Source organism: Solanum lycopersicum, chromosome 7 (genome assembly GCF_036512215.1).
Source record: "Solanum lycopersicum chromosome 7, SLM_r2.1".
NCBI classification, from domain to species: domain Eukaryota; kingdom Viridiplantae; phylum Streptophyta; class Magnoliopsida; order Solanales; family Solanaceae; genus Solanum; species Solanum lycopersicum.
Window position 1 is genome coordinate 22,889,682 of NC_090806.1, and position 13,165 is coordinate 22,902,846.

Here is a 13,165-nt window from a genome sequence, read left to right on the forward strand (position 1 = left end):
CCTGGATTAGAAAACTAGGTGGATCACAGAAACTTGAGGAAGAGACACACAAGTCATAAATCAAATGTTAACTTGCCGAATAAAATAGACCACTAAAAGAACATTGGATCAGTCCCTAAATACTCATTTGCACCAAAACCAATCAATATAACAGGTGGAGTGAGATTAAAAAAATTAAATAGTAATTAAATGTGGTTTAAAGATAAAAAAAGTTTATCTTAAAGACATATATCTTGCATTACTTTGGTGCTGATATGGGTGGACAAATATAACAGACAGGCCAACAGATTCAAGAGGAGCAACAGCTGTCTTAGAAAATTCCATCCATTAACAGAACACCTCTTTTGCCATTTGAAGAAAGATAAATAGTACCACGAATTGCCTTTTAAAGAAAGATAAATAATACCAAGAAAATCTTGAAGAATACTAGTACAGAAACAGTTCGAAAGAAAGTAGGAGAATGGAAAATGTCAAATGTATTGGAGGCTTATTCGGGGTTGAACTCGGGGTGTTACATCGTTGAGATGTCTATTGTGCTTTCACCTTTGAACAAGTTCATGTTCCTAAACTTTTTACCAAACACACCACCAATGCCTAAACTTTTTACGGAGCCAAACTAATCATTGAAGGACATTTCTCCTCACCTGAATACTAATTTATAAATTACTATCCTCAATATATACTTAAAATGCATTGGAAGATCGATTGTGAATTATATACAGATTTGTTGACAGACAATAGTTTTACCCAAACAACGATAAATTTCTGTACTACTGTTTCACAATTTACACATGATTAGTACATTGCATATTTAATAATCCATGAAAGAAGAAGCTAGAATTATTCAATGTCAACAATCCAATCCCTCTTGTCCTCAATATGCCTTTTTTGTATCCCTACAAGTGTTGAGTAAAGTTTCTTGCATACTAACTCTGACCTTATTTTATACTCGATCCTGCACAAACAAATTTCACTAATTAAACAAATATGTTCATTTGGCAGAACTAATTGTCATGTGATTATTTCAATATGTTGGGAGAAAGAAGATAATTATGTCTGTTTGGTCATGATTCATAGTAAAAATTAAAAAACAATAATTGGTTTTTTTGTTTCTAAAGTGAAAAATGAAATTTGAAAATAGCCCAAAGTTTCTGAAATAATAACAATAAAAATATCATGGCCAAATACAAAATGTTTTACCTTTGGCCTTTATAAGTGATACTACCTACAGGAGCAACACCAACTGCTGTTCCGGTGCAGAACACTTCATCTGCACTGATCAATTCATCAGCTTCGATTAAACGTTCTTCAACCTGTACAAAGTCAAGCTCCTGTAGTAGTTATTTTTCATTCCCAAATTTAATGACTGAGAAAAAGGCTTAAATATGACATCCAATTTTGAAAAAAAAAGGCTCATCTATGTCATTTTCATTTGGGAAAAGGTTTATCTATGCCATTATTTGCCAACTGAAATGAAATGGCACAGTCGAGTCAAACTTTTTCATGGATGAAATAGATGAATCTTTCTTTCTCTAAGTTCCATGACATATTTTGAGCATTTTCCCTAGTAACTAACTCCTTGCTTAAACCTGCAGGCAGCTAGTACCTGATATCCAAGATCAATTGCAATTTCCATAATGCTTTTTCTCGTCACTCCTTCAAGAATTGTTCCACATGCTATTGGAGTTGAAATCACCTTTCCCTAATAAGGTAAAAACAACACTTACAATAAGGATGGTGATTTTCTATTATCCAAAAAAATTAAACCATTTCGAGTATGAAAGTACCTTCACTAGAAAAATATTGCAGGACGAGACTTCTTCAATGTACTTCTTATTTACAGAATCAAGGTACAGTACATCCGAGAATCCTCTCTCCCTTGCATTCCTTATGGCGCGTAAAACCTGCACTAAAGAAAGAATTTAGTCACAACTACTTTTTTTATTTGATTACAAGCAAAAATACAAGGGAAAAAGTTTACCGGGGCATAGTTAGTAATGCTTTTGACTCCACCAGCTCCACCACGTGAGGCACGATGAAATTCTTCATCGACATACAAGTTCAATGGTGCTGTTCCTTCCTGTAATTGAGCAATTTTAGACTCTTTTTTTCTTCTTTCAAATCGATATATAAATAGACTTGTTATATAAATATTTATTTAAAGAAAGAATAAGAACCTTGAAATAGTTTCCAACAGGGCAAGCATAGACAAGGAAAGTGTACTCAGGTGCTGGAGCTAATCCGAGTATCGATCCACTTCCATAAAGCAGAGGCCTAATATAAAGTGAACCTTTTCCAGGAGGCGGAATCTGTTCTTGCTCAAATTAGTACTAATAAATATATGTTTATTGAATAGTTATTTATCTTAACATAAAATTCAAAAGTGATTGACTACCCATCGCTTATTAGCTAGAGCGGTTTGTTTGACAGCATCCACAAATTGATCTGTGGAAGGGTAGGGCATACACATTCTTTCAGCTCCAATCTGCATTCTAATGGCATTTTCACGAGGACGGAATAGAGAGAGGCCTCCATTATCTTGTCTATAAGCTTTTGTTCCTTCAAACAAACCCTGTTTCATGTAAATCATGAGTATTAATTTGTGAAACTTCTTTCTGAGTTTTAACAGTACGCTATATAATGAGTACTTGTCCATAGTTTAAGACACCAGCAGATGGACTGAGTTGAATATTGTCATAGCCATTAAGTTGGCCTTGTTTGAAATTTCCAGCAACATCACAACTTTTCGTTATGTACATATAATCAGTTGGTGTAAACCCGAATCCAAGCTTGTCCCAATCAACAACAGGGAAAACTTCATCGGCACTGACAATATAAAAAAAATTGTGAGTACAACTATGAGCAATAACACTTTGTTTGAATGGTTGTTACCTAATGAATACAGACTGATTATACAATAGAATATAACGGATAACAACCATCCAAACAAGGTGTATAATTAAGATTACATATTTCATATGAAAAACAATACTGTACCTGTAATTACAAGGTCTTAAAGATGTTGCAACCTGAGCTGTGTAGTACCTAAAATCAACCTACATTCAAGCAGGCAAACACCTCTGCTCACTTCATTTCATTACATTAACATGTACTTATATCATTTGTTTCTTGTTTACTCCTGAATATTTTTAAAAAATATGTTGAATTTTTTAAAAAATATTTTAAAATTTTGTGGTCTTAAATTAGTTGTGTATAATATCCTTAAGATGTATTTGGTTAAAGCTTATAAGCGCATTATGCATCTACTAAATTGCTAAACACCTAAAGTGCTTTATTAGACAAAATCGATCAAAAAAATCATAAGTTGATCCTTGACTTGTGATTTTCCAGAAAAACGAGTGAACATAGAATGTTTTTATAGTAGTGACAAAATTAATTTTATTCACAAAATAAATATGAAAAAATATAATTTTATTGATAAATAATATGAATACAATTCTATTTGTTTCCTCGTTTTTATTTATGGTTCTACTTTAAAATGCTCCTATTATTACTTAATGTGAATCACATTCCCGCACAATTAACATTCCTCAATTATTCAGAGTGAGAAAAGTTTTTTCCTAATAAATATATTGATTTTGTAAAAATATATTTTATTTTATCAAAAATATTACTATCTTAATCAATAAATAAGTAAAAAATAATCTTTTTTAAAAAATCTAATTTTATTGATCAAATAACCCACATGTACCTTTCGACTTATAGTAAATGTCATATATATCTAAAGTAAGCATTTGCTAATAATAATAATTATCATTAGGAAAATAAATGTTTTTAAAAAATAAAATAAAAATTTCTTATAAAAAAAACTTAGAATATTATAATAATAAGAAGAAGACAAGAAGTATAAGATAGAGGAAAGAAACTTTCTTGTTGCATAATATCAATAACAACATTATAGGCAAATATGTTGTTAATGACAACATTATTTTGGTTTGACAACTTTCTTGACGAGACATAATTCAATGAAATTTCATTATTTTCAGAATTTTGAACCTCCTCGGATATTTCATCAAGTGTTATGACTTGGGTCTCATCTTGAGAAATTTCTTTCAACCCATGATCACCTTGATCATTTATTCCTTTTCTCTTTTGAGGATTTTTATCCTTGGAACCAATTGGTCTACCACGTTTCAAATGTGGCTAGACTCATTTGCCTTAATTATTTATTTAGTCAGGATATCAACTCGAACTGAAGCATTAGCAGCTGGAATATGAGGTTTAGTAATTCTTGAAAGATTAGTAAAAACATCTGGCAACTAATTCACAATATTCTGTAATTATATTATTCTTTGATATTCTTACTCACATTGATTTGTTCGAGGATCTAGAGGAGATAGAGATGATAAATTTCAATCTATCTCTTTTCCCAACTGCTTATGTTCTCCTCTAATGTTGGGTATACTAATTCATCAAAATGACAACCAGCAAATCTTGCCTTAAATAAATCTCCAGTCATAGGCTCCAAATATTTTATGATTGAAGGAAATTCATACCCAACATATATCTCCAACCTTCTTTGGGGCCCCATGTTTGTGTATTATGGTGGAGTAATTGGAACACACACCACACATCCAAAAATTCTAAGATGAGAAATGTTTGGCTCTTGACCAAAAGCCAATTGTAATGGGGAGAATTCATGATAATTGGTCGGCCTTATGCGCATAAGTGCTGCTGCATGCAAAATAACATGACCCACATAGACACAGATAACTTTGTTCTCATTAGTAATGGTTTAGCTATCAATTGCAGACGTTTTATCAATGATTCTTCTAGACGGTTCTGAGTGTGAACATGTGCAACTGGATGTTCAATTGGTATACCATTAGTCATACAATAATCATTAAATGCCCGAGATGTAAACTCACCAGCATTATTTCGACGGACTGTCCTTATTGTATAGTCTGAAAATTGTGCTTTCAATATTATCATTTGAGCCAACAATCTCGCAAAAGTCATGTTGCGAGTTGATAATAAACACACATGTGACCATCTTGTTGAAGCATCTATCAAGATCATATAATATTTAAAGGGTCCACATGCAGGTTGAATTGGTCCAAATATATCACCCTGTATATGTTCCAGAAACGCAGGGAATTCAATTTTTACCTCAACTGTTGATGGTTTAATGATCAACTTTCCTTGAGAACAAGCAACACAAGAGAATTCCTTTGATTGAAGGATATTTGGACTCTTTAAGGTGTGCCCACGTGAATTCTCAATGATTTTGTGCATCATATTAAATCCGGGATGGCCCAACCGGTCATACCAAATAATAAAATCATTAAAATTAGTAAACCTTTTGTTTACTACGACATGTGATTCAACTGTACTTATACTTGTATAGTAGAACCTAGAAGAAAATGCACGTAATTTTTCATGCACAATTTTCTTCTCTACATTAATTGTAGTAATGTAAAGGCATTCATCCTTTCCTTCATTAGTCGTCTCAACGTGATAGCCATTTTGGCGAATTACTTTGAAACTTAATAAGTTTCTTTGTGACTTACTACGGTATAATGCATTATAAATGTCCAATATTGTCTCTCCAGGTTGTAATAAGGTCGCTCTTCCAGAGCTCTCAATTAATTTTGTACTACCTGATATTGTGTTGACATATGTCATTTTCATAACCAAATTAGAAAAGTATTTCTTTTCTTTTCTTTTAATATTGTATGTGTAGTAGCACTATGAAAAAGGTATACATCTCCATTACTCATCTTGAATCCAACTGACAATTGGAGATTTCTATGCAAGTAGCAAATTCGTACTGATAACGTTTATAAAGAAAACTCAGAATATTATAATAATAATAAGAAGAAGACAAGAAGTATAAGATAAAGGAGATAAATTTTCTTATTCAAGTGTGTTTTTCAAATGGTGAGTGATTCTCTACTTACTCCAAAAGTCAATTAATAGATACATAATTATCTTGAAGTTCTTATCACCTTGTAAGCACCTATACATGAATCTATTTAATTGTGAATAAATCTAATGGATAATCCACATATACTATACAATAGATTTATAACAAAATTCATTTTAGAAAAAGAATATTTTTGACCTATTTAATTGTAATACTAAGAACATTTTTAACCAAACAAAATAATTTCTAAATCAAACTATTAAAAGTAGCTATTTTTATTTAATTTCACATAACTCAACTACTTTTTTTACTCTACTACGTATTAAGAAATAATAACATTCGTCGTCTCTTTCTGTTTTACCGAGTTATCAATTATTAATTTCAAATTAAGAATATGTATTCAATTAGGACTAAATGAAAAGAACGCGCTCTTACATTAAATATTGATGATGTGGTTTTTATTTTCATGATTTGTATGATTGAACTTCTAATAAATCTAATATGTAAATTTTCATATCATTTGAGTATGTATTATTATTATTTAAAATTATATAACTTAAAAAGATTAAAATATGAAACCAGTAAAGGTTTCAATTCTAATTTTGTATTTGCTGGCAGAACTTATGGACATAGGTATTTAAATTTAAAAATGTTTGGGAAGCGCGATAAGTGAACAATATTTCAATACTTGTTGGATTATACAAGCAAAAAAGTGTTTTTTGGGCATATTCGTCAATAATTTTTCCTATATGATTAATGTGTGCTCGGACTCCATTAGTATCTTTTTTATTATTTTATGCGTTCAATAATAATTCTTCTTCTGATATTGAGCAAGAACTTATTTCTTTTTTTTTTTTTAAAAAAGCCTCTCAGCTTATAAGGATATACATTTCACCCAATATCCAATATACGTTGAAGCTTTATTAAATACAGATCTACTAAAATTTAAATTCTACTGAAGACGAAGTTAATAAAGGAGCTATATTGTGGATTAATGCCATAGAAAAAGGAAAAAATCTATTAAAAGAGAAATTATATGATAATATTCGAAAAAATTAATTTTATAATCTTAACTCTCTGAGTACTAGAGAAATATAATATAATTATAAATTAATGATAAAAAATGGCTCAATATTCAAAGAATATTTTAATGAACCAAAAATTATACTCAGTTTTATAATAACATATGTAGATATAATTGTTATGAACTTCATACATAATTATAAGCTAATAATTTACATGATACGTAAACAAAGGGGCAAAATACTATTGCGCAAAGTTAATTTACAGATATTCTTGACATGAGAAATCACTAACTTTTGAGTGTAAAACTTTATTTGTATGTTGAGACCAAAAACAAAAAAGAAAAAAAAAGATTTATTGGGATGAGAGTATAGTTCACCTGCCGGCGCAGAGATGAAAATTCAAACAATTTACGAATGGATGCAGGTGCGGCCCTTTGAATCATATTTAATTTCCACAACAAACAAATAACTTAATAATCAAACGATTTGAAATTCCAAAGTTGGGATAAGGATATATACTTCTCACACCTAACATTTTCTTTCATCATTTATATAGGAGGTAGTTAGAGGCTCAAGCACGCATATTTTTCGTATTTCAAAAATAAAATAAAATCTTTTTATACTTTATTTTAATAAGTCTATATAGAAATTTATGAGATTTATAGCTAATCATTTATATCATTGACATATTTGAAAATCATAAATAAAATATAATTTTATTTATTTATTTATTAAAATATTTGAAAATTTTTTATAAACAAATATGAATACTTTCAAAATGAAATAATTGCAAAAGGCGATGTAGCAAAATTTTTTTATCAAGGTATATATCATCATTTTAGATTTCACATCCTTTATAAGCTAGGTCAGATTATAGTTGTATCTTTATGTAATATTCTCTAACAGTAAATTTCAATAAATGAACATAACTTGATTGTTTTTATTAATTAAATTGGTCAATGAACATGAACTAATTATTTAGGTTTTTTACGTGGTTAAAATTCATATTTACAATGTTAAAAATAATTATCAAGGGTAAAATAGGATGAATAATTTTATTTATCTATTGATTTTATAAAATGACAAATATTAGAGAACATTTATTTTTAGTAAATACGATATACAAATAGAAACGAAAGTAGTAAAATGAATAACTAATTTGGAAAAACTAATTTTAGGAATATCATATTAGTTTTATTTACTTTTACTTGTTGCTTATTTCTTAAATAGTTGTTCATATTTACTTATCACTTTTGATATATCAAAAAAGTATTAACATTTTTTTTATGTTTTACCCTTACCTTTAAACATTATCTTTTTTTCGCAATACCAAACATAATTAGCAGAAATAGTATGGTACAATATGCATTAGCAGTTTTTAGAAAAGAAGAATAAATCAAATTAAACCGTAATAAATAAAAATAAATCATGAAAGTAAGAAATTCGCAAACAATTACAAATAGCATTAAAAAAAACTATGAATAAATGCGAATATGCGGGCAATACAAATTTTTCCTCACCAATATTATCTATGATAAGGACCAGAAGGGGATGATATCGATGATGGATAGAACACGTAAAGTAGGAGTTATAAAGAGGATATGCGTCAACTTTTTAAGATTCCACAATCAAAAACGATAAAAAGTAAAAGTTTGATTCAAAAGCTGACCTGGTTGTACTCATCCTTTCAGAGCCTACTAATTAATTCCTAGCAATTATTTTATTTTCTTAATCGTTTCCCACTTTCTTATCCCATTAGTCTTTTACCATTTTTAAAATATAGATAAAAAATATGTCTTTTAATTTAATTTATATTCTCTAATTTTAAATATGTATAAATAAATACTTAAATTTATATAAAATTAAGTAAATAAATAAATATTTCTTATAATATTATTGTTGATGATAAGATTTTATTCATAAATTCGTAATAAATTAATGATTAGTAAAATTAGATTAATATTTTAAGTTAAAATTATATGACTTAAATAAAGTATATAAATTACATTTGGGTCAGTCTATTAACTTGTCAATATTAGTTCAATTTATGCTCTTTAAGCCCATGGCCTCTAAAATTACTTGAAGACCAAGATATCTTCAAACTTTAGCTTACAACTATATAAAAGAGTTTCAAAAGACCAAAAAAAAGAAGAAGAGAAATATATAGAAAAACTTTGCTCTTTTGTGGCAATCCATAAATTTATGCTCTTTAAGCCCATGGCATCTAAAATTACTTGAAGACCAAGATATCTTCAAACTTTAGCTTACAACTATATAAAAGAGTTTCAAAAGACCAAAAAAAAAAAAGAAGAAGAGAAATATATAGAAAAACTTTGCTCTTTTGTGGCAATCCATAAACCTTCCAAGTTCAAAGAATTCTATGTCTCCAATTTGATATCCGCAAGTTCTCATAGCTCTGTGATTGAGATCAGTGTGTGGCTTCGGCATTAGTAGGGAAATTTGAACAAGTATTGCATCGATTCAAGAACAAAATAAAGATCTGGAATTGATAATCATGAGGAGATGAATAAGACGATTACATTTTTTTCATTAGATTTTATAAAGATTGTAACCTTACATAAATTATTGAAGTATATATTTCATTGTTCATCACTACTTTCCTTTTTTGATTGTTGTTTTTCTGGAAACTTAATTAGTTATAAATTGGCCCACCAATTAAGACAATCTTTACCTCTCATCTCTTCTCTTAAAAAAATCAAAGTTTAAGAACATTGAGATTTCTTCGAAAAAGGTTAACCCTAAATCTCATCTTCATCTATATCAGCATCCACCAAAACAACTGTATCAAAATTATATCTTAAATTTTTTAAAAATATCAATGTGATCTTAATGAATATCAACTTTGAATCCCGTGCTTTGGAGGCTATTGCCTCCACACATGGCTTGAAAATTGTCATGGAATTGTGGCCATATTAGATGGAATAGAGTCGTAATTAGTGCGGGGACAACAAGTGCATCAATCTCTGTATAAGACATCTCATGTTCTCGATTTATCTTCTCCAAAAGAAAAAAAATATCCTCTTCGTATATCCTAGATGAAAGAACAACATTGCTAAGGTAGTAAAAATAACTCTGAATCGACTAAGACTGTCACAAGAACACCATCATTAATCTAAAGATCACTTCATTCTGAAAGATGATAATCTCTTGAGCACTAGATCTGCTCCGATCTTTCCTTATGTCACTTACGAAATCAGCTCTATTCGAGTGAGGTTTCATATACGGTGAGTTTACTGTATTTATGATGCATTTCACTTAGAATTTTTGTGTCTTTGGTTATTTGGCATTAGAAATAATGTTTTGTGTAATTTTTTGCAGGAAATAGGCTTGGATGCAGTTCATGGAGATGAGAGCTTAAAAAGTGCAAAAGTAGCCAAGCACAGTCCTTAGGTCCAATGACACGCTGTGGATAGGAAATCGTAGGTCCTCGTTTGGAAATTGAGTTTCAGTACTCAAGACCACGGACTGACAGGAGGATAGTAGTCTAATCTACAGACCGTAGGTGGGAAAGCGTAGGTTGAAGATCAAGGAAGTCTAATCAAGTGTGGGAGCACAGATGCATCGACGGATCATAGGTTGACCCACATGCCGTCCTTCACACCCATCGACTGAAGATTAGAGAAAGTTAAATTTCTAGTACTGATTTTATTTTTAAGTGTTGGACCACGAAGGGTATCCTATTGACCGTAGGTCGACCCACAGTCCGTAGGTTGTGCCTTTGACAAAAGTTGCGCCTGAGCAATTCTATTTCCTTATTTTGTTTCCTGTTTAAGTTAGCATTTGTTTTCTATAAATAGGAGTCGTAATCCTCCTTTTTTGGGGGTTAGACATTATTGTAAACTTCTAGTTTTAGTTCTTTGGGAATTAAGTTAAAAAATTAGAAATTAAATTTTTGAATTTTATTTGATACAATTTTCACTTTGAATTTTAATTCTAGGGGTTCTCATCTATTCTTAATGTAAGTTCATGAATTATTTTAACCTAATTATGAATTGTGAAATCCAGCATGCGTAGTTAAATCCACAACTAGGGTTGTGAAAATCATCAGCAATTAACAACATATGAATAATAATTATGTAATTTTTAAATAATATTTATGCATATATTGTTAATCTTTTCATTAAAAAGTCTTTCTAATGGTGCGCAACTTTAGAAGTCGCCTCATTCCTACTTGCCAGACCAAGGAGGTAATGAATGACAAAAGGAATAAAAAAAAATAGAGATTTAGTGGATGCAATCTAATAGTTTGATGTCAATTGTTGTGAGGATGAAAATTAAACTACATTGATATGACAACTAAGTAATGCGTAATGTGTCTAGAATGCCTACAATTAGACCGGGTTCACACGGATTGATGCGCGTAGAACTAGACTTTTGAACCCTTTCAACAACCAAGTCGACCAACTTGGTGATTTAGTTGAGCTAGGAAAGTGTGGGTCGAGCCATGTAGGGCACCCGAATATGAAGATCTACCCGGATGAGTCTTAACTGGACTTAAAAATGGTTAATCTTAAGTTTGGAGGGTCTAGGCATAAAATTGTCTTTTTCCATGCTAAGGGTAGTATTGTAATTAACCTAAATATTTAATTATTAATTAATTAATATGGAGGAAGGAGGTGCAATTTGGGTAGAAAGGGCCGAAATTGGCTTTTTGAGTGAAATCTTGCTCCTCCCGGGTTCGAACCTAGGTGGGAGCAATGATTTAATTAGATTATTTTATTTCGTGAATTAAATTAATTAATTAATATTTAATTTCTGATTAAAAAATGGAAAAAATCAGATTTTTTTATTTATTAATTAAAATAATTAATCTTAATTTGACTAAGTCTCTCCCTAATCACCTTATCCAAAGCCAACACACCCACATGTTTCTCACCATCTTTCTCTCAAGCTCACGCTCAACTCTCGGTAAAACAAGAGAACGAACAGGACAAAAAGGAAAACATAAAGTTCATCCTGAACTTGAACGCTCAAACTCAAAAAAAATAAAAAAAAATATGGCAAAACAAGCTTAAAAATGAAAAGTAAAAATCAATTTCTCGATGGATGTTGCTTATGGTTTCGGTGGTGAGGCGCTGGCTTAGTGGGGAAATAGGCAGCACGTTGAATCACTTTTGAATAACTTCAGATATGGGTTTCTTCCTCTTGGTCCCTTTCCGAAGAGACCCTTATGGCTCAAATGAATCTACTCGAAAACTAGGGTTGTTTCCCGTTGCATGTCCCTGTCACTAGCTCCCTATAATCTTAGGTTGGGTATGCTTGCTGGTAGAATTTAGGGATACTGTGTTTGTGGTGATGATCTCGTTTCGAGTATGTGTTCATGATTACGTGCTTACGTTTTTTGTCTTTTGGAAATATGAATGTAGACACGTATGTAAGTGTGCAAGATTGTGACCATGACTTTGAGTCTCTGTTTGATCATGTTTATATCATAGAGATCACTCGTGTTTTATGTGCAATTAGATGTTCTTAAATCATGATGTTCACATGGTTGAAATGCTATGAATTCTAGTTAAAACAAATGACTAAATTATACCTTTAACTTGTCTTAAGAACCCTAACGAACGACTAAGAAAGAGGTGCCCAAATGACCTGTAAAATGCTGCATAAAAACGTGTAACAAAAGTCCAAAATCTGGAAATTTGCTGCATATGGTTTTTGGAAACTTTGGGTGTCTACACATTTTTAAAAAACTAGGTGAGGTCTGCAGGGATCGAATCCAAGACCTCACTAAAGCATACCTTAAAAACTTAATCAAAAGGGGAGTTCTAAGTGGGGCTCGAACTAGGGATGGGGTTAAAGAAAAATTTAGCAGAAAAAGGAAAAAAATGTTGCTGTGGGGTTTCAATCCCACGACACGAAGATCCTCCAAACATGTAATTAAAAAGAAGTGAGCCGCACGGGATTTGAACCGTGTCCCTTAGCCGGACGCTTCTACTTAAAAAGTAAATAAATAAATGAGAGGAGTGAGATTCGAACCTGTAGCGAAGGAAAAGAGGAAAGTAAAAAAAAAGGGGCTGTGGGGAATCGATCCCACAACCCCTCGACCAGTAGCGAAAATGAGAAGATAAGAGGGAAAAAATTCATTAAGGGAAAAGTATGGGGTCGTGGGGAATCGATCCCACGCCCCTCAACAATTGTAGATATTAAATTTGAAAAAAGGAAAAGAAAAAAAATATTAACGTGAGTAATGGGGATCGAAGCTGGATCCCCACGACAATTAAAATTTAGG

General features: G+C 31.0%; 1 protein-coding gene across 2 annotated transcripts; it reads right to left on the reverse strand.

The window, feature by feature from the left end:
- Positions 1 to 741: 741 nt before the first annotated feature.
- LOC101254608 (branched-chain-amino-acid aminotransferase 2, chloroplastic-like) lies at positions 742 to 7,541 on the reverse strand. Of its 2 annotated transcripts, XM_069286762.1 has the most exons (11): positions 7,290 to 7,509; positions 4,890 to 5,621; positions 2,998 to 3,056; positions 2,649 to 2,826; positions 2,396 to 2,572; positions 2,178 to 2,309; positions 1,982 to 2,080; positions 1,788 to 1,904; positions 1,607 to 1,702; positions 1,201 to 1,313; positions 742 to 955 (listed from the first exon to the last, which is right to left on the reverse strand). In XM_069286762.1, the coding sequence occupies exons 2-11, from the start codon at positions 4,893 to 4,895 to the stop codon at positions 841 to 843; spliced, it is 1,092 nt and encodes a 363-aa protein (XP_069142863.1). In that variant the 5' UTR covers positions 4,896 to 5,621; positions 7,290 to 7,509; the 3' UTR covers positions 742 to 840. The 2 variants fall into 2 exon arrangements, with proteins under 2 accessions (XP_069142863.1, XP_010323427.1); XM_010325125.4 differs by lacking the exon at positions 4,890 to 5,621 and having other exon boundaries at positions 7,290 to 7,541.
- Between the last annotated feature and the right edge of the window lie 5,624 nt (positions 7,542 to 13,165).

Excerpts from the sequence above, each read along its gene's own strand:
- LOC101254608 (XM_010325125.4), bottom strand. The coding sequence starts at position 7,355 with ATGATTCAAAGGGCCGCACCTGCATCCATTCGTAAATTGTTTGAATTT. Across the intron at positions 2,081-2,177 it reads CTGTTGGAAACTATTTCAAG|GAAGGAACAGCACCATTGAA; the intron begins GTTCTTATTCTT and ends GCTCAATTACAG. Across the intron at positions 1,314-1,606 it reads CAATTGATCTTGGATATCAG|GTTGAAGAACGTTTAATCGA; the intron begins GTACTAGCTGCC and ends GACTTTGTACAG.